The sequence below is a fragment of the Myotis nattereri genome (assembly GCF_964212035.1).
Source record: "Myotis nattereri genome assembly, chromosome: 1".
Classification (NCBI taxonomy): domain Eukaryota; kingdom Metazoa; phylum Chordata; class Mammalia; order Chiroptera; family Vespertilionidae; genus Myotis; species Myotis nattereri.
In genome coordinates, this window is record NC_138075.1 from 59,621,256 (window position 1) to 59,645,480 (window position 24,225).

Sequence of the window (24,225 nt, forward strand, 5' to 3'; positions counted from 1 at the left end):
GACGTGGCGAAGGCGGGCCGAGGGATACGCAGTGCGGGGGAGGCGGGAGGCGCGCACTCGTGATTCATGCAGGAGTTGAGTGAGCCAGGCAGTCAGCAGTCTCATGTGCAGTGGTTAGTGCTCATCGCGCGTGGGTGACAAAAGTACCTACTTGAAGCATAAAGTTACCTGTATTTTTTTTCCAACCAGCTGCAAATCCTACAGGTATTTTTGTCATCAATTTAAGAATTGTAATTATTTTGTGTTGGTGGCTTTATTATTATAAAATGAGGACGTTTTTAGCAAAGGCCAGCTTAGGAGTACCCTAATTAAGTTAATAACAATGTACCTACCTATATAGTTTAAGTTTAAAAAATTTGGCTCTCAAAAGAAATTTCAATCATTGTACTGTTGATATTTGGCTCTGTTGACTAATGAGTTTGCCGACCACTGGGTTAGAGCATTGTCCCGATATGCCAAGGTTGTGGGTTTGATTCCTGGTCAGGGCACATATAAGAACCAACCAATGAATGCATAAATAAGTGGAATAACACCTCTTTCTCTCTCATTAATCAATTAAAAAAAAGTGCAATAAAACTGTCAGGAGCACCAGCATGCTCACTTTAGCATGCATGACTAGTGCATTCTTTCCCTGCAGGCAGACTTTCGTGGGAAAGCAAGTTATTATCAGCAGGTTGCCTAGTGATCCTGGCATTAGAGTAGGGGAATTAAGTACAATAACTTGATTGTTGAATGACCTCAGATCATTAAAGGGCATTTCAATTTAATCCTTTGCTTAAGGCATTGAGCTACCTAGGTGTCCCCAATTTAACTATCAGTAGGGACCTCCTTAAGGAATCATAATATGGACAGGATGCCCTCTTTTCTGCTGCCTCAGCTTGGATGTCATGTTATCACCCTCAATCTCAAGGTGTTTGAAACCAACTTCTTATTCTCCCTGAACAAACTGGAGCCATTTTTTTTTTTCATTAGGAAAATTATTTTCTGGACCAAGAGTCAAAACCTGAGCTTGAAATGTAAAAAAATAAAATTTTCATGCAAGCATAACTTTCAATCTTTTTTTTTTTTTTTAAAAAGAAGTCATTGCATTTTTAAATGAATTAATGGACATAAAATGGTTATTATTTCTTAGCTACTTCTTTCTCTTCTTACTTTTCCCATTCCTCTATTTCTTATAAAACAACCCCAGGGCTTTCACACAAGGAAACCACCATTTTAATCCCTTGGGTAAGATGAAGTCAAGGGTAGGCTAAGACCTGCAGGCAGCTCTCCTTTTTTCATTTCCTCTGCTTTGGGGTGATTTCAAAAAAAAAAAAAAAAAAAAGAAAGAATGTATTCATGTAAATATTGTTTGCTTCAACACTTGAATGTTTGGATTTCAAAATCCAAAATTCCTATTTCTAGAGCTAGATTTCACTTTAGCAAGCCTTTTCTCTCACCTGATTTTGTTTACTCTGATTTCCTTAGACCTTCATTGATCCAAAGGTTCAAGAAAAGATGACTTTGTGTTTACTCCAGCATCCTTTAGAGGTGAAGCAAGTGTCAGCTGGAGTATTTTGGTGAGTTGATGAATATGCAAGAATGAAAGAACTAAATTTTACTTTCTTTAAGTGAAACTAGAATCTGTTACATTAGACTCCTCCTTGAATATGCCTGGATTCCACTGTTACAAGGAAAAGATTGGATTGAAGGAAGCATAGACCTGAAGGTCAATTATTAATTTTTGTTGTAACTTTATATCTTAGAGAATAAAAACAGTTGACTAAGATCATTAATAAGAGATAACTTTCACAAATCTTATAGAAATATTGTTTAATTCCTACAACAGTGATTATAGTATCACCCTTAATTGCCAAGTAGAGAATATTTTGTACAAAAACAAGAATGGCTAAAATTAAAAAAATGGATTTAAAATAAAAGTTTTTAAAGGTACTTTGAAAATGGTATTAGATTTCTCTCTCTCCCAATTTTTTTTTTTTTTTTTTTGGAGGCAACCAAAATTTTTGGTGGCCTTAAAAAAAAAAAAAGAAAAAGAAAAAAAAAAGAAAGTAAAAGGAAAAAAAAAGAAAAAAAAGAAAATGGTATTAGAGAAAGTAAAAGCAATGAAATAGCTGTATGACTGAAAGGTAATTTTAGAAAAAATATGATGTGGCTTTATGTTTTATTATCTAGGGGTTTTTATAATTAGATGCTCTTATAGGAGGATCTAAAATAAGAGAGGCAAAGGGTTACAAGGATAGTTTCTCTTTAGTTACCTTTATGTTGCACAAATATACTTAGGTTCATCTTTTGTACTGGTTTTCTGTTAGTACTAATCCCTCAAGGCAATCTAGCAAACCAGTAAGGAGGAAAAAAGAATAAATTGGCCAGCGGCCAGCTCTCTTATTAACTTCCTGAGAGATTGAATTTGCGCCGGCATTTTCATTGCCACCTGTCAGGGTGGAGTCCCTCTTGCCACCTTGCTTAGAGAATCACTCTTCTTTCCACCTGCTCCTGGGACTCTGAGCCATGAAAACAGAGCATGCTCACTAAGTCCCCAGAGAGTTTTCAAGCCCTAACAAGTTGGATTAGAACTTGCTGATGAGCCGTAACCTTCTGGCCAGATGGGGCCACCCGATCAGATGTCATTGTTTCAGAATCTATCCATCCCTCTCCCTATTGCCTTTTTTTATCTGTTGTTGTGGCCATTTTTTGGGACAGAATAGCCTTTCATGGACAAAACCCCACTTCTGTCCATGTTATTTTTCATAGGAAGTCTTCACCTAAAAAAATCCTTTTTGTGAATCTTCTTTTTGAAATCCTCACCTGTGTGTGTGTGTGCCTCTGGTTCTCTTTGCCTCTGGGGTGTGTGTGTGTGTGTGTGTGTGTGTGTGTGTGTGTGTGTAATTACCTGGAGAAGACTATTCACATGAGAATAAATTGAGGAAAAATTTTGATTGTATTTTGTTCTCTAGAACCTGGCTGATAATTACCTCTCACACATAACGCCCACGGTTTAGCAGTGGTTCGCAGCTCCGGCAGTGGGAAGGAACCACCATAGCACTTGGATAAAAGGCAGATGCCTATGTAAATGTCTAACCACTATGCTGCACACCAGAAACCAATGTGATGTTGTATGTCAGCTGTGATTGGAAAATAAAAAGATAGAGGCTGGAGCTTCACCCCTGAGATATTCTGATTCATAGGGTTTGGACTGTATTAGAAACTTTGGCTCAATTTTAATGCCAAATTGAATAGCACACGTGTGCTTACCTTAAATTTGTTTATGTAGCCTTTATAGTATAAATAGTTTTTATAGAATTATTTGTATAGAATTATTTTTGTATAGAATTATTCTTATCAAGTTAGATTTGAGCCTGAGACGTGGGATCTGTTATTCCTTACTGTGCCAGTGGCTTCCTACTCACCTAGATCTGACAAGGAAAAAAGTTAATGGGTAGAAATGTATGGTTAATGAGCACTTTTCAAATAGTAATGCTGTGCACTTTCCTTGTTTCCTTTTGTAGGCCAACTGTTGAGACCCGGTGAAAAATAATCGGCGCAATAATGTTCTTCAGTAAAAAGAAACCACTTGGTAAGTGCTGAGCTCTTCAAACGATGCAAAGTGAATATGATTTTTAAATTAAACTAAAGTTTATTTTGTGGAAGAGTAATTTATGTACAAAAACCCCACATCTTAAGGGTTCAATTTGATGAGCTTGGATAGTTGTGTCCATCTGAGGAACTACCACCTGAGAACAAGATACAGAACATCCCAATCACCACAGGACGTTCCCGTATGCCCCCTTTCACTCATTCTCCCTGCACTCCACACAACCGTGTCTGATTTCTATCAGTTCGTTTTGCCTGCTTTTGAAATTAACTTAAATGAAATAATATGGCACGTATTCCTGTGTCTTGCTTCTTTTACTCAGCGTAAGGCTTTTGGACACACGTCCATACAGTTCACATACATCAGTAGTTGTTCTTCATTTTTTCTTTCAAAGCGGTATTACATGGTATCAATGTACCAATATTTAAAACTAAGATCACACAGTTAGAAATAATTTTGGTTCAGGATGGCGGGAAACACATGTTGTTTTCTTGGTTGGGTAATTGGTTTAGCTGAACAGCATGAACAATAGTTCAGTTTCTTTAATATAACATCCTGGCCAGAGAGCACGGATGTTCTCTTTTGCCTCTAGTTAGTGACAGACCATTATGTAACTTTTTTTCAATGAATGTGTATTTAATTAATTGCCGCTATTTTCTCTATATTTGACCATGGACTTCTTAGAGACAAAAGGCAGGATTGGAGTTGATCTAATGCACGGTTCCTCCATGTAATAACGTCTCTTGACAGGTGATTAACCTACTTAGAGGAGCAATTGTTTCATGGTGAAGTCTATTCCCTTTTTGGGCACTTATTTATTGCAGCATTCGGCCTCATAATGAGCTGGAGTCTGTCTCAATGTAGTTTTTACCGAGAGGTCCTTTGTTATACCCTCGGAGGCAAGACTTCCATTATTCCCAATGCCAATCTACGAGTTTAGAGCTATTGTCATCATTTTTTATTTTTTTAAATGAAATGATTATTTATATCAAATCACTGGTATAATCTTGACAGTGCAAACATTAGATTGTCCAGCTTTCACAGGGACACATTTCCAGCAGCTACTGCTGTAGGGTTTGCTGTGTTTTGGCGACACAGCTGGGGCTGTGCCTGCTCTGGCGCAGATTTGCAGAGAAAGCTGAGGCCAGCCCCTTCCTCTTGTTCTTGTTACCATGGCCACACGACTTGAGGGACTGTCATTTGTATCACTAGCATTTGCATCATCATGACCGTGCATGATGCAAATCTTTAGGTCATAGCAGTTCCTGTAGATCTGGTATAGTTTTATGACCTAAAATAGTCACTCACTTACACACTTAGTCAACAGATATCTTTGAGCCTTATGGTAGGTAAGGTAGTATGGACCTTTCTTGATTTTGAGTAGTTCTTTATGATTCAATAAAATACATGTATCCTCCCACAGTTATCAAGTTTACTAAACATTCCTTGCAGTGGTATATTTACCAGAGGAGCACAGACTTCTAATCAGCCTGCGGTGATCAGGAGAGAAATCATGCAGAAGTGGTATTTTACCTCAGTGAGATATATAATATCTGCTGCATTAATTATGGCATACTCACATTTATACAAAATTTCACAGAATCATCAGGAAGCTTGGGCCAGTGCTGCTGTATATGACAATATACCAAATATAATAGGCACGCCACAGTGTTGTGAGACCACAATTATTTGCTCCCAGACATGCTTTATTGTTTATTAACACCACATTTCTAGAAATCTCACATTCTTCAAGATGTAAAAAGTGTCAGCTACACATTTGTAATATCTTATTCAATAAAGGGAAAAAAACCTAAAAAAAGGTGTCAGCTAATTGACTCAAATATTTAAAACATTAAGATTATAGTCTATTTTCTGTTTGTTCTTTGTAATTCACCCTTTCTGTGTAGCTTCAGGGAGGCCTGAAGACAAATCATTTTAAGACACATATGTGTTTTTCTGCAGAGCAATCAAGAAGAGCATTGCTCATATGTAAAATACCTAATTCAGATTTCATGGAGTTTGGTAATATGGAAAGCAAAAGGAGTAGATAATTAGAGGCTTTCTGTAAACTAGCTAAAGTTGCTCTTAACTCCACAATGTGGGGGTGTGGAGCCAGCATGCTCCACAGGGGAGCCCTTAGTATGATTATAGGGTGTGGGGTGGGAAAAATCAGACCAGGGTCACATATGTCTTTTGTGGGCCCTCCCCCCCAAATATTAAAAAATTATAGATATAAAGACAAATATAATCCAGATATAAATCTTTACTATGTATCCATTATTATTATGTTTATTTTTCCTTCTCATCTTAAAATATATGAAGATTTAAACATTTTTGTGTGCCCCTCAGAGGACTGTGGATGTTAGGCACTGCATCTACTGCGCCTACAAATAAGGCAGTTCTTTGGTGGAAGTTTATATCCCTGCTTCTCAGGCATTTTTGAGCATATACGCTAACAAGTACTGCCTTGGTTCTGCAGTAAAGGGTTGGTGATAAAAAAGATGAATAAGGCATGGAACCAACCCTTAGAGATACCATGTCAATGCCCATAAAAGTATGTGTTTAAAGAGTGTTATTTCTGCTCAGATTTACCCCTTATGGAACAACAACAAATCCAAAAGCTGTTTCTGGAGTTTTGCAATCATGCTTGTGAGGGAATTAGTTTTTGTTGAACTTGCTTTTTGTCTACTATAATAATTTGTCTGTAAAACTGGATCAGTTTTTTTCAAAATCATCTATTTTCTTTGTTCAGCTAAGAACAAGGCCAGTGCAACGGAGTGCCAGTCATTACTGACACAGCTATGACACACTTAAGGCAGTGCTGGCTTCACAAAATCTTCCTTGTAACCTGGGGCCTAGTACCCGCTCAGGAGCTCTCTTCTACTTTTTAATAACTATTGGTGTCCAGAGAGGAAAGGGCTTAGGAAAACTTTTTTGTGCTAGAGGGGAGGCCCCTTATCTGGATCCCAGCACCGTCTGACATGAGGCAAAGGGTGATGGGGGGGTGGGGGAAGGGAATCAGAGTGGCGGAGACAAAGATCTTAGCCCCTGAGGCTAAAATATTTACTTTTGCAAATAAAAAACTGGAACAAACAAGCAATGTAAACTCATGTCTGGTGCTGCTCTCCGGGCCTCGGAATGGCAAGTGCAGTGAGCTGAAGCTTAAGCTTCTTTGGCTTCATGGTATGCCTGCTCCTGGTAGAGTCTTGAGGGCAGAGAGGTAAAGGGGTGGGTGTGCGAAAATCAAGCAGGACCCTGATGCCTTTGCAAAAACTCACCTCTCCCTTGAGATGAAGGGACATTGGACATTTTGAGCAGGGGAAAGAGATGATTCTTGTGGTAGACAGGGTAATGCCACCCCCCCCCCCCCCCAATGTCTATATCCTAATGCTTGGAACCTGTGAATATGTTACCTTACCTGAGAAAAGGGACTTTGCAGATGTGATACAGTTAAGAATCTGCAGATGGGGAGCTATACCTAGATTATCTGGGTGAGCCCAATGTAATCACAAGGGTCCTTCTAAGAGGAAGACTGGAGAGTCAGAGATGGCATTGTGACCATGGAAGCAGAGGTCAGAGTGATGTGCCCATGAGCCAAGCAATGCAGGCAGCCTCTAGGCACTGGCAAGGGAAAGGAACAGAGTCTTCCATAGACTTCCAGAAGGAACCAGTCCTGCGGCAACACCTGTAAGGTCCGTTTTTGGAATTCTGACTTCCGGAACAATAAGTTAATACATTTATGTTGTTTGAAACCATTAAGTCCATGGTGATTTGCTAGAGCAGGGACAGGAAATGAATATATTTTTAGAAGGCTCCCTTTGTTGCTCTATTGAAAGTAGATCATAGGGATGGGGCAGAAGCAGGGAGCCCCGTGGGGCGGCTATTGCAGCAGCTGCGGGAGAGGTGAGGTGACTTGGACCAGAGTGAGGGAACATGAGGGGGCGAAAAGATGGCGGATTTCCTTTCTTCCCAAAGTTCTGTCTCCTTTATCTCTTTTAAAAAATACGTATTATTTGAATGCTTCACGAATAGGTAAAGTGAGGCTCCCATTTTTTCTTTTGGTCTTTTCACACCTGGTCATACAAGGAGGAATAGCTGAGGAGGAACTGATGTCCTCTTGCGAAGTGCATACGTCACCCCATCTCAGGTGGCAGGCCACCTCTACCAAATTCCCTTCAGTGAATGACTGCGGCTCAGCGTGGATAAGGAGCTTGGCAGGACCACCTAGCATACCCCAGAGTTTGCATACAGCACAAGTTCCCTTCAGAGCGGCCTGGGACAAGTGAGGATGCCTTTCAGCCACCCGTTTGGACTAGGCTTTCCTTTCCTCTGGGTCCCTGGCTGCCGAGGCCTCTCCCCGCCTCCCCGCTGTGCTGGTGTTCCTGGGCATGCCTACCCTTCGCAGCAGATCCCTGTCTTATTTGTTTCTCCTTCCCTGCCTCGAATAGACCCTTGCTCAAAGGAGCTCAAAAAATAAGTCTGGAACAAATAAATCACTTTGTCTTTGCTCCAGCAGATTTTATTTGCCACATGGATTCAGGGGTTTGAGAAACAGAAACTGATGTGCACTAAAGAAATGCAACTTATAGCCCCACGCATTTCAACATGACAGCCACAAGCTTTGAAAACCACAGTTTCCTGTGCAACCTCCGAGGCATCAGGCAGTGGAGAGACCTCCTCACATTTCTTTCTCACGTGTCTCACTTTTCCACCTGGGTTTTTTCCCTCTCACTTTGTGACAGGTGGCTTGCTTTCCTTCGGAGGGCTGAAATGTGTCTCACCATGGAAAATTAAATGTCTCCTAGCTTCTTTTAGGCTCTCGTGATCCTTGGGGTAGATCCTGTTCTTTTTCTTTATGAATGGGGGTACTGTAAAAAGATGAAGCTATTTTCCATCTTTATTGAAAGCATTCTGATCCTGGCCCAGACAAAAAAATTGCAGTTTTTCCCTATAGATAATTAAATTGTAAAAGAATGTAAGTTTCACCCTGGCTGGTGTGGCTCAATGGATAGAGCATTGCCCTACGCACAAAGGGTCAAGGGTACATTCCTGGGTTGTAGGTTTGATCACTGGCTACAGTCAGGGCTCTTGCAGGAGGCAACCAATCAATGTATCTCTCTCTCTCTCTCTCTCTCTCTCTCTCTCTCTCTCTCTCTCTCTATCGATTTTTTTACAGAGAGGAAGGGAAAAGGACAGAGAGTCAGAAACATCGATCAGAGAGAAACATCAATCAGCTGCCTCCTGCACACCCCATACTGGGGATGTGCCTGCAACCAAGATACATGCCCTTGACTGGAATCGAACCTGGGGCCTTTCAGGCCTCAGGCCGACGCTCTATCCACTGAGCCAAACTGGTTAGGGCTTGCTCTCTCTCTCTCTCTCTCTCTCTTTCTCTCTCTCTTTCTCTCCCTCCCTCCCTCTTTCCCTCCCCCTCCTTTCCACTCTAAAAGTCAATGGAAAAAATATTCTCAGGAGGTTAACAAACAAAAAAGAATAAATTTAAAGAATATAAGTTTTGAAGAGGGGTTTGGGAGAGTATTCTCAGTGAGGCCTGCCCAAAGGCTCCTAGGGGAGGGCAGGCAGGTTTATCTAGAAAGGCTTCCAAGGTGAAATGGAGAAGCCTAGAAGCAATGGAATGTAAGAGGTCACAGGGCCTCAAAGTGAACTGGAAGGGGCCTGTGATTTGAAGGACATTCTGGATTATTGTATTCTATGAGAGAGGCTTCTTTTCTCTCTCCTTGATCTCTGGACACAGACACTCACTAATTTGCATTTGCCAGTAATCTCTGCACAGTACCACCAGCCATCTCTTTATATACAGAATTTATTTCAAGCTTCTTTTACAAGGGAGGAAGTTTGACGTTTGAATTCTGATCCTACTGCATAATCTTGCTAAGTGTTTTTATCATCTGTAAATTGAGGATCATGATAGTATGTACCAAATAGGTGTGCTTTGAAGACTGATGAAATAATGCACATGAAATACTTCATATAGTATCTAGCTTTTAACAGATGCTCAATGAAAGTTAGCTTCTATCATCATCATCATCATCATCATCATCATCATCATCATCATCATATTGTAGTAAGCCTTAAGTCTCCAGCTGTGAATGTATGCTTAGAAAGCTACATGCCACAAGCTTACAATGTGAACATTTTACTTGTAACTTGTATAATACAGTTTATGGATACTGGAAGGAGAATGAATCCATAAAAAATTTTACATTTCTTTGAGAAGATATAGTAAACCTTGGGAGGCATAAAGCTCCCAATAAATCAAAATTTCCAATGATCTGGACCTGATGAGCAAATTGGCTCAGTCAAGAGGAAAACAAACCCAAGGCCCTTTAGTATTTATTTGAATCCCCTAACTCTGTTTCCAAGCATTTTTTGTGAGGAAAAGAATAAAAAAAAGATTGTGGCAAGATTTTCTTTTTTGCTTTGATTCTCCTTAGTTTGCTGCTTAAATGCCAGTAAGTCCCACCAGCTGCAGGTCACCACTGGATTTCAATAGGAAACTCCAATTTGGGACACATCTTTTTCATTTGTGTTAGAGTGTGCGCTTGGAGTCGAACCAGGAAATCTTGGAGCCTGAACTCTTTTCTTCAAAGCTCTCCCCACTCATTGTTCTTTCCTCATGTCTTTAATGAATTGGTTTGGCTCCCAAGCACACAGGCCAGATTGTGAAGAATGAAAGAAAATTAAGAAAGAAAAAAGCTTAAGTTATTGATTTGGCTCAAGGGAATTTTTCTGAGATCTGACCCAACCCAAAAAGCCACCACCACCACCAAATGACACCCCAATATTTGGACATAAGGACATTCCTCAGCTTTTGGATGAGGACCCACCATACTGAGCAAGTGTCAGTCCATGCCATCAGGGTTTTATACAGGAACCCCAATTTATCCACGGTGTTTCATCATTTCATGATTTTGGGGATCTAAGTCACCTAAGCCACATTTGGTCAAGGACAAAATGCTCCAGCGTTGATTGCACAAAGAGTCATGTTTGCTAACTACAGACTCATAGTTGCTGCAAGTACTCACAGTTCCAATGGGAGCCTCCTAAATCTTCCTCTTATCTTTGATCTTGTTAACAGAGCCGCTGCATTCTCTAACTAGTCTCAGATACTGAGGTGTTATGAATTGTTCACAGACAAACTAATAAAAAAGATGTAAATGGCTAGTCTTCTCTTGCTCACTGGAAGTGGAAGCTGGGTAATATTTAATTGACTATGTTATGTGGGAGAAGAGCCCAGATTAAGAGTTGGGTGTTGTCTTAAAGGACCTGGAGTAGAATCAATAGGGGTTTGCCAGTTTCCACTAAAAATATTCAGAAAATTACTTCAGACCCTTTTGGGAAATAATAATATAACCAACTCTAATACGGACTATCCATTTTTCAGCTATTTGCTATTAAAAAAAGTTTTCTGGCATTTTTCTGTTTACAAAATACATTTTCTCACTGAATAATGGCAACACAAAGTGGCATTATTTTACCGAGGCACCATGGGTAAGGAGAGGTTATGAGTTTACATATGCTTACACGGATAATTTGGTGGAAGGAGATCTTGGGCCTCTTGCTTCAAGATCCAGGCTTCCATTGCATTTACTCCAGTTGGGATCAAAGCCTCTTAAAATGGCAGATGATTTGGATTTCGAGTCAGGAGGTGCAGGGGGCTCAGCTACCTTCCCACAGCAGTGCTCAGTATTAGATAAGAATGGCTTCATGGTGCTCAAAGGCCGGCCACGTGAGATTGTGGAGGTGTCTACCTCCAAGACTGGCAAGCATGGCCACACCAAGGTCTACCTGGCTGATATTGACATCTTTACTGGGAAGAAATATGAAGATATCTGCCCATCAACTCATAATATGGATGTTCCCAACATAAAAAAGAATGATTTCCAGCCGATTGGTATCCAGGATGGGTATCTATCATGGCTCCAACACAGTGGGGAGATGCAAGAGGACCTTAGACCTTGGCAAGGAGACCAAGCAGAAGCATGGAGAGGAGATCCCGATTACAGTGCTGTCTCCCATGACAGAGGCGGCCGCTGTTGCAATCAAGGCCCTTGCAAAATATCTGGCTCCCAGGCTGGTGGTGGGGGCAGTAGCGATCCTCCAGCCTTCAGAGGCCCCCTCCCCTAGCTTGGCCCAGCTCTGGCCTGGCCTTTAGCTGGACTCCTACACAACTTATCTGATGTTTTATCTTGGTCTTCCCTACCCCCAAATCTACTGGGGAGCCCCTGTTCTTCACCCTGCTCCCTTGGCCAGGAGTGAGTGAGCCATGGTCTTGGTGTAGCTGCCCTCGTCTTCTCCCCTAGAACTACAGCCCTGAAGGGGGAACGGGGGCAGGTGCAGCTTGTGGTTTAGGCTTTTTTCCCCCCAATTCATTCTGGAGTCAGAAAACCGTGGATTCTGGCAAATGGTCCTTGTGCTCTCCCCCGCTCATCCCTGGTCTTGTCCTTTGCTCCCCCCACAGCCCTTTACCCCAAGCACCACCCCCACAGATCGGGAGCCAGCCCCCTCCCCAGCCCCCTCCACAAACCCCTTTAGCAAGAGAGGGAAGAGGTGGAGAGGGAAGGGGCATCTGGGAGGACCCTGCCCCATGGGCTTCACCTTTTGTTAAAATCAAACCTATATTTTCTTCCACTCCACTTTACTTTTTAAAATAAATATTTTTCCTGTTGCATTTTCTTGAATAGTTATTTTGGAGGTGGTCTTGTATGTAAATACTCTTACATGACTAAAATTTTTTTTTTTATTGCTCCTTCACACTTATTTGTCTGGGTATAGAATTCTAAGTTCAAAAAGATTTTTCCTTAAAACTGGAAGGCATCAGTCCAATGTTTTCTATCATCCTTGTTGCAGAAGAGAAATTTCATGGTCTGATTCTTGTGTCTCTGGGACTAATCAATTCGTTTTTTCTTCTGGAAGTTTTTAATGTTTTGCCTTTGTTTTTGGAACTCAAAATTTTATGCAGAACTGTGGGCCCACTTTCTTTCATCTTGATTGGCACTTGGTGACCCTTTCACTTTGAAGAGTTATGTCTGACTCTGGTGCAGGGAAATTTTCTTCTATTTATTTGAATATTTCTTCCCAGTCATTGTTTATGCTCCCTTCTCCTAAGTTTTCTTCTCACATTTTCCTCCTCTTTGTCATTTTGGAATGTATTTTAGGAGATTTCTTCAATATTATTTTACAGTTTGCCCATTAAACACTTTAACTTCCAAAAACTCTTTTTTGTTCTCCATTTTCTTTGTTCCTATGAGTTTATTCTTGTTTCATGGATGCCATGTCTTCTTGAATATCCTTCAAGGTACTAATGAGAATCAACAACAACAACACCACAAAAACAAACACCCCACCCCCCACTTGTTTTCGTTATTATCTCTTCCACTTGAGGTCTTTCTTTTCCTTTGTGCTATAGGTTTGTCTCAGACTTCTGGTGACTTATGGTTACTGGCTTGTATTTACTGGATGAACTGGATGGGTTAGTGTAGTTGCAAAGGTCCTTATCCCTGCCAGGCCCCTCCTTTAAATAGGAAAGCCAGTGATGAGCCAGTTCACAGAGAGGTGCTTCTGAGTTCATTCTGGCTGCTATAACAGAATACCATAGACTGACTGGTTTACAAACAATATGCATTTATTTCTCAACAGTTTGGAGTCTGGGAAGGCCAAGCTTAAGGCATCAGCAGATTCGGTGGCTGGTGAGGGTCTGCTTCCTGGTTTGTAGACAGCTTCTTGCTGTGTTCTCACATGTTGAAAGGAGCAAGGGAGCCTCTTACAAAAGAGCTGACACCAATCATGAGGGCTTCACTCTCATGACCTACATACCTTCCAAAGTCCCTCCAATACATTGGGGATTAAGTTTCAACATATGAATTTGGGGGAGATACGGACCTTCAGTCTGTAGCACTGTGTGTTAGTTAGGCAGTGTGGCAAGCCCACAGCTGCCTCAGTGAGGCAGGCTTTCCAAGGCTGAGTCTGCTATAGCTGACGTGGAGGTTCAGAACTGCTTCCCTCTTAGACCTGGCACCCAATCTTGGTTTCCTCCCCAGGCATGCTGCCTACTCCTTTTAGTGGGCAAGGAAGGGGGTATGTGGCCCAACTGGCTTAATTATTATTTAATTATTCTGGTGATGCTCCAAAACTAAGGTGATCAGATACTTTATCTTCCAAACTAGGACACTTCTGAGATTAAAAGGGAACCCTATTATTTCGCCAAGACAATAGGCACAAACTGGATTGTGTCCCTAGCCATAGCACACTCTCAATCTTTGTATTTATTGACTAAATTTGGAATTTTTCTGGGCTTCATTGGAAAGACCCACTCTTCTAATTTTTTTTGGTTAGAACTGTTCCTATCTTTTTCCCCCTCAACTTGATCCTATTTCTATACTATTTTCTAGACTTTCTTTAAAATTCATGAAGCTCTACTAAATCTCACTTTCATTTTCCAGCACTATTTTCTCCTTCTTCTTCTTCTTCTTCTTCTTCTTCTTCTTCTTCTTCTTCTTCTTCTTCTTCTTCCTTTTTAAAAAAACCCCATATTTTTAGTGGGTCCTAAAAGGAAAGGGAGGTAGAAAGATATACTCAGTTTGCTATCTTGAACTGGAAGCCCTTTTACACCACTTTAAATATGTGCTGCGTCACTATATTGAATATCTGTGTGGTGTATCACTTTGCTCCTTTTGGGAACCAAATGCAGTGATAACAGTTGTGCAGCAGTGAGCTTACACTGGTGAATCATAAATCCCTTGGTGAAGTCTTACCTTTCATTACTCTCACTTCTGGAAGGAAATCACGATGCCTGTGAAAGATTGGGCATCAAGTCATGGAACCTCTGAGCAGTTCTCAATGGGAGTTGTTTATGGGGGATTTCTTTTGAGCTTCCTCTTCTTGCAGGATATGAATTATTGCCAAGAAGCACCCACTGTCAGCACATGAAAGAATGTCAACTCCTGAAAAGACAATTCAGGCCTACCTTAGTCAGGTTAAAGGCTGAAAACTGTAGGAATTTAGAACCAAAGCCTTTACTTTGCAGAGCTCAGTGAAGGGTTAAAAAATCATCTGCCAGATTTAGGAATGAAGAGTCAGTTCAGAAAGACAATAGTTACTGGAAGCACAGAAGCAAAGATGAAGACGTAATAATAAGAATTTAGAAGCAAAAAGAAGACTTCCTGGCTCTAACAAGGTCTCATGGGACAAGAGCAATGTAGATACTCAAGAGGATCCACACTTCCCTAACACAGAAATTATTTCTTTGTCCACTTTGGGAAAGGGCTAATCTCAGCCCTTGGGGAGGGTGGTTACATGGAGACACTGGACAGGAGTCAAGATTTTGGTGTTTGGAGTGAGTAAAATTAGACGTAGAACTATAAAATTTTAAACTTGGATATGCTTCATATAAATCCTATATAATAAAGAGGTAATATGCAAATTAACCCTCACGCCCTCACAAAGATGGCTGCCTACAACCAGGCTGGCAATGGGGTTAGTGAGGGACGACCAAACTACTGAACAAGCAGGCTGTGGGGGGCGACCAGGCTGGCAGGGGGGTTAGTGAAGGACGACCAAATGACTGAACAGCAGGCTGTGTGGGGCGACCAGGCTGGCAGGGGGGCAATTAGGCTGGCAGGCGGCACAGTAAGAGGTGACCAGGTCAGCAGGGGGGCAGTTAGGGGCAACCAGGCTAGCGGTGGGGTGCAGTTGGGAGTGATTAGGCTGGTAGGGGGGCAGTAAGGAGTGACCAGGCCCATGGGGGGCCAGTAAGAGGCAACCATGTTGGCAGGGGGGGCAGTTGAGGGAAATTAGGCTGGCAGGGGGCAGTGAGGGGTGACTAGACTGATGGGGGTGGCAGCTGGGGGTGACCAGGTTGGCAGAGGGGGCAGTTGGGGGTGATTAGGCTGGCAGTGGGGAAGTGAGGGACGACTAGGCTGACAGGGGTGGTAGTTGGGTGCGACCGGGTCGGCAGGGGGGGCAGTAAGGGGTGGCCAAACCGGTGGGGGTGGGGGAAGTTAGGAGTGACCAGGCTGGCATGCCGAGGGAGTGAGGGGCAATCAGACTGGTGGGGGGTATGCAGTTAGGGGTGACCAGGAAGGCAGGCAGGTGAGTGATTAGGAGCCAGTGGTCCCAGATTGTGAGAGGGATGTCCGACTGCCAGGGATCAGGCTTAAACCGGCAGTTGGACATCCCCTAAGGGGTCCTGGATTAGAGAGGGTGTAGGCTGGGCTGAGGGGGACCCCCCATGCACAAATTTCGTGCACTGGGCCTCTAGTATGAAATAAAAAATGATGATCATCTAAATGTACATGATCTGAACTAAAGCCAATTAATATGCAAATTAGCATATCCAATTTTTTTAATTGTTTTATTGCTTAAAGTATTACAAAAGATATTACATATGTCTCCTTTTTCCCTCTGCCCTTGACAATCCCCTGGCCTCCTCTACCCCCAAGTGTCTTATGTCCATTGGTTATGCTTACATGCATGCATATAAGTCCTTCGGTTGATCTCTTATCCCACATCCCCCCCTATACTCCCCGGCCTTCCAGCTGCAGTTTGACAGTCTGTTTGAGGCAGCTCTGCCTCTGTATCTATTTTTGTTCATAAGTTTATAATGGTCTTTATTATCCATGAATGAGTGAGATCATGTGGTATTTTTCCTTCAGTGACTGGCTTATTTCACTTATCATAATGCTCTCCAGCTAAAGTTAATCTATAAATTACTTATTGGATGCCAGTGGACCAGAGTAACCTTTGCCATGCAGAAGAGACCCTCCCACCCTCACCTTCCTAATAATAATATCCATTGTTTTCCTGTCAGCAGTTTTACTATATCTGAGTCAAGGTAGGGGTATATAAATAGGGATATATATATAGCTTTTAAAGCTTTTAAGTCCCCTCACCCTCCAAAATATTATTTTGGGCTTTGATATTTTTTCCCTTTATTGGGGAATCAGCAAGCAAGAGGGGATGACGTTTTTATAGCCAGAGTTTGAATTTTTCCTTCCAGGATATGGTTGGTTAAGAGATTGCTTTCTGGCAGGTTCTGGATTTCAGAGTTGTACATGATAGGGGAAAGGCCACTCAGGTGTCATCAGCTGTGGACATCAATCCAATCTTGTTCTTATCAGCAGTTAGGTAAGCTAGACTGAAAACATGAACAATCATAGGGAACTGACTTCCTTAGCTGGGTAAGAAGGAGGCCATGTAAGTGGATGTCAAACAGACAAACACTCTTCAAATGGTAGAAACTCAATTGTAACCAAAGATAGGTTGCCATTTGTCAGGAGCCATCCTCAGAGGTGAACTTCATACTTAGAGGCTAAGCCACAGGGGCTATAGAGACATTTAGATTCTCCTTGGACTTTTGGGAAAATGTAGTCAGTTCTTACACTTTATGGTACCTGGCATATAGGGGACGGGTTCAAAGTTATGTTCCTTTCTTCCTTCCCTCCCCCTTCATCTCCTCATCTTTCTCATTTCCCTTCTATTTCCAGCTCTTCTTGTATTTTCTTTCCTCCTGCTCTTCCTTTTCCCGCCCCTAATATGTGCTGCTAAGTTACTTTCCACTTCCAGTCTTCTTTATCTTTGTGGTTGTGTGTACCTACTCTGAATTCAGACGCATCCTATCCCAGTACTTTCTATCACCTGTCCCTTGTCCAAGCAGAGAGCTGTAGGATTCAGGGATTCACAGGTGAGATGGTCAAGTCATTTACCATGAGAATCTAACATTGACGTCTGGTGATTACTTGGCTGACCTTCTTCCCATAGCTTTCATTATTCCCTCATTACCCTTTGTCAACTCTGGACCCAGTAAACATGGAGCAAGAACTTGCTACCCTTACCACAAAAATATGCTCTGCTGTTGTTTCTGTGGCACTATCTTTTCCTGCGCTCTACAAATTTTAATTTCTGCACTATCATAATCTTTGGGTTTATTTTTCTTTTATTTTGTTATTTGTACCTGTGTTTGCATTTGCTCTTATGGAATGTAGAGGTGTCCCCTGGTAGTAGCCACAAAAATCAGGGCACCAGAGAAGAATATAGAAGGTCTTTTCTGGAAGATACAGGTGATGTGGCATGAGGCAGAGAGGAGTGCTAAGATTGCGTTCATGAGCCTTCGTTTCATGACAACCCCTCCATAGGCCCCTATGAGTGAGCCAAACCAGGGGCTTGCCCCTCAGGCCAATGCTATGGAAAGCAAATAGGTTTCTTTATCAGAAAGACTGGAGGTGTGTTTCAGTTTTCCATCTGTTCAGTGCCCTGAGGGTGGTAGTCTGCTAGGAACGGAATTTCTGATTGTTACGGCCCCATGGGACCCAGGAACAAAAGCTCCCCTGGCCTCCAGAGCCAGGTGATCAAGGGGCATCCCCTGGGTGGCAGCTGTAGAAACCAAGTCACAAGACATAAAAAGCAGGGCACCAGACATGTGTAGAAGCTCCCCTCCAGAAGATACTGGTGTTCTGGTGTGTGGCAGAGGTTAGTGCCACTGGTTGGAGTGAGGCAGAGGAAGATTGAAAACAAAAAAAAAAAGGAAAGAAAAGGAAAAGAGAAAAGAGAAGAAGACAGAAAAAAGGAGGAAAAGGAAAAGAAAAAAGGGAAAAAACGAAGATGACACCTGCTGACTTGAGTAAGGCAGAGGTGGAACAGGAAGATGGGCCTTCCAGCCTCCCTCCTGGGGAGTATCCCAGCAGGCAGCTCTCCTCAGGCCAGTGCTTTAAACCAGCAAGTGAGTCTTTTCACATCATCTGGGCCCTGGGGTGGGTGAGTCTATGTGAGCCCTTTAAGAGCCAGTCCTCAATTCACTACAATACCCTCCTCTCATGGGTGTGAGCCCCACTGGTCTTCAAAGCCAGATGTTTTTTGGGCTTGTCTCCCAGGGGCCAGTCTTAAAAGTTGAGGGGCCCTAATGTGGGGTTTGAACCCTTTGCTCCTCAAGGAGAAGCTCCAGTTTTGAGTTTCCTTCTGATTGTGGGTTGGTGTGGGGTGTATGGTAAGATTATGTCTCAGCCTCTCCTACTAACTTTGATGTGGTTTCCCTCTGGTTTGCCTGATGTAAAGGGGTTGCTCTTCCAGTTTTTAGTTTTTTCCCCCCAGAGGAAATGCTTTCATATATAGCTGTGTCCATGGGAGAAGGTGAGTACGCGATCTTCCTATGTCACCATCTTGAGCCAGAACTCTGCATTTGCTTTCAGAAGAGGTTTTCTTTTTGGCTACCTCCAGCTGAGGGCAGGTCTCAGTCTTCAGATGATGTGGAGTTCCCCTCAATAGCCTGGGTGGTTTAAAAATATCACCTTTGGCTCCATGACCATAAGGTCAGCAACTTCACTGGCCGCTTCAGGATGGTTTTGTTTGGCTATGTTATATCTTATGACTTTGTAGCAAAAAAAAAAAATCCTTTTCAGAGTGGCATTTGATTTTCAGCAGCTCCTTCTCCTTTAGGAACTACATGAAGTTAAGAGAAAGGGTCTTTGTGTAGCTGAAGTGTGTAGAAATTGGAGACACGTAATGTTTTGCTTTATGGCTGGCATCAGAAAGACAATGAGAAACATTTCAACTTTCAATTTTTGGACTTTCCAGTACGTGTTCCAACATTTAGGCTGGAAAAAAAATCAATGCCCTTCAAATTTCAAAAGGAAATAATTATTGTAACCTTGAAAATCCAAGTTACCTAAGAGATGTTAGTTTAATGAGTTATGTTTCTTTGGGTTGAAAATTTAATTTCATACCTGATTTCTCTTTCTCTTTAGAAGTGGAGCGGATAGTAAAAGCTAATGACCGTGAATACAATGAAAAGTTCCAGTACGCAGTGAGTAAAATACTCATAGTACACTCATGCTGGGTAGGTCTTACCTTAAGGGCAGTAGAATTGATGCCTTCTAGAACTTTATGACTTCACTAGAAACTTTCTTTGTTAGCCCATTTTAATAGCAAGGTGTCATATCTACGTATACATAAAAGCCTAATATGCAAAATGTCCCCTCCGGAGTTCTACTGACTGGGAGTTGATTGCTCGCTATGACATGTGCTGACCATCAGGAGGCAGCACGGACTGAAGGAAGGCCCCAGCTGGCAGCTGGCAGCCGCTAGGGACCCTACCTGTGCATGAATTTCATACACTGAGCCTCTAGTGTTTCCATAAATAGAGAACTTAGTAATATTTATACACTTATTTCTATTTTGCACTAAGTCGTTTTTTTTTATGATTATGGGAAGAAGATGAAATATTTTTCCCCCATGCTTAGTCCACTTTGGTGCCCATTTGGGCACTAGAATACACAGGAAATAATATGAAATGGGTCTCTATGGTAGTACTTATTGATAGAAGTGGTGATAGTGGCTGATGAGTGATGAATGGCATTTGGAGGATTTTCTCGAAGCAACTCAGGCTGTATGTAGGTCCAGGAGAAAGTTCCCAGATCCTGAGTGATTATAATAACTAAGTGAGTGGTGAGAAAATGACTAGTGAAAATGTGTTCTTTAAGTTTGAACTTAACTATTTTTAAAAATAGTTAAGGGTTTTCTTCATCTACATTAATATTTACTGAGTATCTACTAACTAACTGGCACTGTTCTAGAAACTTGGGATACATTGGTGGACAACTTCATGAATTATATCATGGGCCTTCATAAAGATCTCTTCATCTTTCTATGACTCAAGCTAAATTGCTACATGGAGTCTTTTATTAGCTCTAAAAAAGATAATTGGAAGAATTGATTCTGTAGGTGACATGTGGCCTATCCAACTGAGTACCAGCACATAAAGGAAGAAAGTCTCAAATCAAAGCAGAGTTTGATGGCTATTAAAGCATAGAAATGTGAGTGTCAAAGGGAAAATTGTGGCAGTGTCCATCCAGGCACTAGCCAGAGTGGAGAGAAATTTGGCCAATGGATTATTTTTAGTATTTGTTTTGTTTATTTAGCATTTGATTTGTTGATTTCTCTGAGCATTCTATTGGTAGGTCTTTCCCATATATGGGGATGGATGCATTTGTTTAGTGCAACTTAATACTATTAAATTTCAACAGAGGTAGCTAATTACTTTTCTTTTCTCATGCTGTGCTAATCACATAAACTGTGATTATAACTTAATGTTCAATGTAAACTTCCTTATAGGGGGTCAGTCCACTGTCTCTGTGACAGTTTCTCTCTGTAAAGTCATATATCAGCATTCTGATTTTATTCATCCATCTTGCAAACTTGGTTAAAGTAAGTCTGCCTTTGAGAGAAGGAATCTCTCAGGAAGAAGATGAACATGCTTCTTAGCCCGAGAGAGGGAGAGATTATAATTTTTCATGGTGAGTAATGTTTCGCTGTGTGACATCTAGTCATTTAGCCCTTCTGGCCATCACCCGAATTGGCCCCCTGCCTTTCTGTCCATTCTATAGCCAGTCCTCAAACGTAGATATTGATCCTTGAAAGTCTTGACCATCAAACCCTAAATCAGAGGTGTAGACATGTGTATATTTTAAGACCTTGGGAAAAAACAGAAATAAGTAATCTACTATGGGATAACTGCATTTAAGTGCTTAGCTGCATTTACTTGTTTTCCAACATATAACAAGTGTTTTCATTCTGTAAGTAGAAACTCTATAAGGGAAGTCATATTTTATTTGCATTTTGTAAGATGGTATAGTCTTCTGTAGTTATAGTTCTTTGTACTTAATTTATGAATATTTCAAATGTACTGAAAAGTACAGGAAATAATATGACACCTGTATGCCCACCACCAGATTGAATAGATGTTAGTAATTTGCTGTGATTGCTTCAGACCTTTCTTTCTTTTAAAAGTAATAACATGCCAATGATACAGAGACAAGATCGTTTTATTTTGAGCTTGCATGGTACTGAACAAAAGCACACAGATGTGTGGCTATGGCTGTGTTTTCTATTGGGTTTCCTAACAACAAGACAGTAGAACAGTAGATGTGGGTGATGAACACACAATACAGTGTACAGATGATGTGTTATGGAATTGAATACCTAAAGCCTGTATAATTTTGTCACTCTAATAAATTTAATAAAAAGACAATAGAACTATATTCTACAGCTGCATCAAATAAAACATGGCAGTTCAGTCACTGAGTTAATATATACCAAGGAAAGAACAAAACCCATAATGGGCCAGCAAAACCAAGAATGACAACATGAGCTGAGAAAGGACACCTGCAGTATAGAGAGGGGCAGGTCTAATGACCACGACAATGGCTCGGAGGGGATGAACCAGGTCCTCCTAGAATGAGCATGGGTTCCCACTAGAATCAGTTGGAGGTTTCTTGATTTGGGAACTCCCAACAGCATAGTGGGTCATATATGAGTTGTGGGGCCTCTATCAGTCTCAAATTTGGGATAATAAAATACTTATTTCATCTAGTTATTATAGGATTGAAGTAGAATAACACATAATGACCCTTTGAGCCAGTCTATGTAGATATGGGATTTGAAGCTGTATCTATCTGATTGTAAGGCTTTTAAATATCATTTTAAGAGAGGAAGAATCCAGGGGCATTTTGCTTCTCTTTAAGAGTTATTACCCCAAATGGAAATGGATTTGAAGAGACCCTAATATATCCCAGGGAGAATGCCCATAATAATTGAAGAAGTAGTATTCCTACCTAAAGGCTGAAAAGGAAATGGGAATAAACTGAGACTTATTATGACAAAGATGAAAGGAGAAATGATAAAAGCCCCTCAAGTGTAGTGGAAAGAGTGTTTTGGGATAAGATAGACTATAGTTTAAATCCTTTCTCTCTTTCTTATTTCCTAACTTGTGATCTTGACTTGACTATTTCTCTGAGCATCGAGTTATTTCTGAAATGTGAAATTTTCCTCATAAGATTATTTACTGAAGGATTAAGTGAGATAACTTATATAAAATATTTGATAATAGTAAGACTAGCTAATATATTAGATACTTACTATGTACCAGGTCCTGTTAAAAATTTTATATGAATTTTTCGCTTAATCCTAACATGGCTGTGGGCAAGTACTCATAATAAATCTTAGATTCGCTGTAAAGCACTGGCTAAAGTAAGATACCAATGATAAGAATGTTAGGAAGATACTGAGAAATTGACTAAAGTTATAAACTTTTTGCAGCAGGTAACATGCCCCAAATTAGCAAATCTGTGATATTAAAGATATGAAAGTTGCTGATAAATTATGCAGATGATGCAAGAATAGAGAAACAAATGTACCTAAAGCAAGAAGTTTACTGATGATTGTGGTAGTAGCTATTTCACCTCCTTGCCCCAGTAAATAGGCTACGGTATATGGAAGTGATAATAATTCGATGAGATACTTATTGATTATTTACTCCGTGCAAAGCATCTGATGAGAAGATTTTCCTGATGTTCTAAGTACATGTTAACAGTGATAATAATAACAATAAACTTAGCCATGATGATGATGATAAGAATAGCTTACACACATATATAGTGATTACCATACAAAAGGCATGGTTCTAAGCACTCTACTATATTAAGCTTATTTAATCTCACAACTCTATGAAGTATTTCACTTTTATGTATGAAACAAATACCTCACTTTTATGTATGAAAACATTGAGGTACAGAGATTTCATTTAAGTGGCTTGCTCAAAGTCGCACAGCCAAATAATGGCTCCCATTCCATCATTTGTGAGTCTAGCTGTGTACCAGGTGTTTTGCACATATTGCTAATCTTCCACCAAACGGAGAGATGAAATGGGGCTTCATTTAGTAACTGAGGTCACATAGCTAAGAGGTGGCAATGCTAATTCATAGTGACCAGATTCCAAAGGTTTTTCCCCGTGGTACCAGGCTGTTCTTTTGACCAATCCTGAAAAACAATGAAACAATAACAAAAATAAACAAACCAAAAGTCTCCCAAATCTCTGCTCCTTCCCTCACATACCTACTGGTGAAGTTTTTAAACTCTGGAGGCAAAGGCCGATAAAAGTGATATAAAATGTTACAAATGTGAGGCTAAGAATGACCTTAAATCTTATCCTTAGCATCTGTAGATGAGAACTCGGGAGAAAAATTTACACAAAGCTCAGATGAATGGTGTGATTTCCACAAGCACTAAGCCTGGCCAAGAAAACTTTTCTCTTTGAAGGCCGAAGTATGATGTTTCAGTACCTAGAGGACCTTAATTTAACAAAAAGCCTAAAGTTTCAAAGTACATTATAGGACATAACACAGGCTTAAAAACTATTAAAAGTGCTTTCAAAAGACAAAGCGTTTAGAACATAAACAAAAGACAAGGTTAATGATTCTAAGTGAAATTAATTGGCGAGTTAGACATGATATTGTGAAAACTAGAAGGTGGAAAACATAAAATTACAGAGAGATTTCAGACTGCCAAGATGTATAAAACAAAGTGGGCTTGGAGAGTGGAGGGAGAGGAAGCCAAGCGGTAGAATTATTATTCTCATTAGAAAGGAGTTCAAAGGTTTCTTGGTTAATAATAGGAATGAATAATGGAAGTAATGAAAACAGTATTGTATTAAAATATGTTAATGTTAAAAATGTTAGAGTGGGCCAAGCAGCCAGACTCATTATCCCTATTAAAAGGAGTTCAAAGTGAATGGTAGTCGTGAAAACAGTTGTAGCTGTATTAAAATGTGTTGATGTAAAAGAAAA

The 24,225-nt window shown here is 40.9% G+C and overlaps 1 protein-coding gene and 1 pseudogene across 2 annotated transcripts in view; both read left to right on the forward strand.

The window, feature by feature from the left end:
- Positions 1–1,467: 1,467 nt before the first annotated feature.
- LOC308521002 (putative phospholipid-transporting ATPase IM) overlaps positions 1,468–24,225 on the forward strand; it is a 119,392-nt gene continuing 96,634 nt past the window's right edge. Inside the window, exons 1-3 of the mRNA XM_081093742.1 lie at positions 1,468–1,559; positions 3,507–3,574; positions 19,351–19,409. Of these exons, the coding sequence (XP_080949868.1) occupies positions 3,547–3,574; positions 19,351–19,409 (87 nt within the window). The 5' untranslated portion in view covers positions 1,468–1,559; positions 3,507–3,546. The remainder of the gene's footprint in view (positions 1,560–3,506; positions 3,575–19,350; positions 19,410–24,225) is intronic.
- On the forward strand, positions 11,231–11,768 carry LOC308527460 (eukaryotic translation initiation factor 5A-1-like; annotated as a pseudogene). The gene has a single exon. The product of its transcript is annotated as a eukaryotic translation initiation factor 5A-1-like (transcript).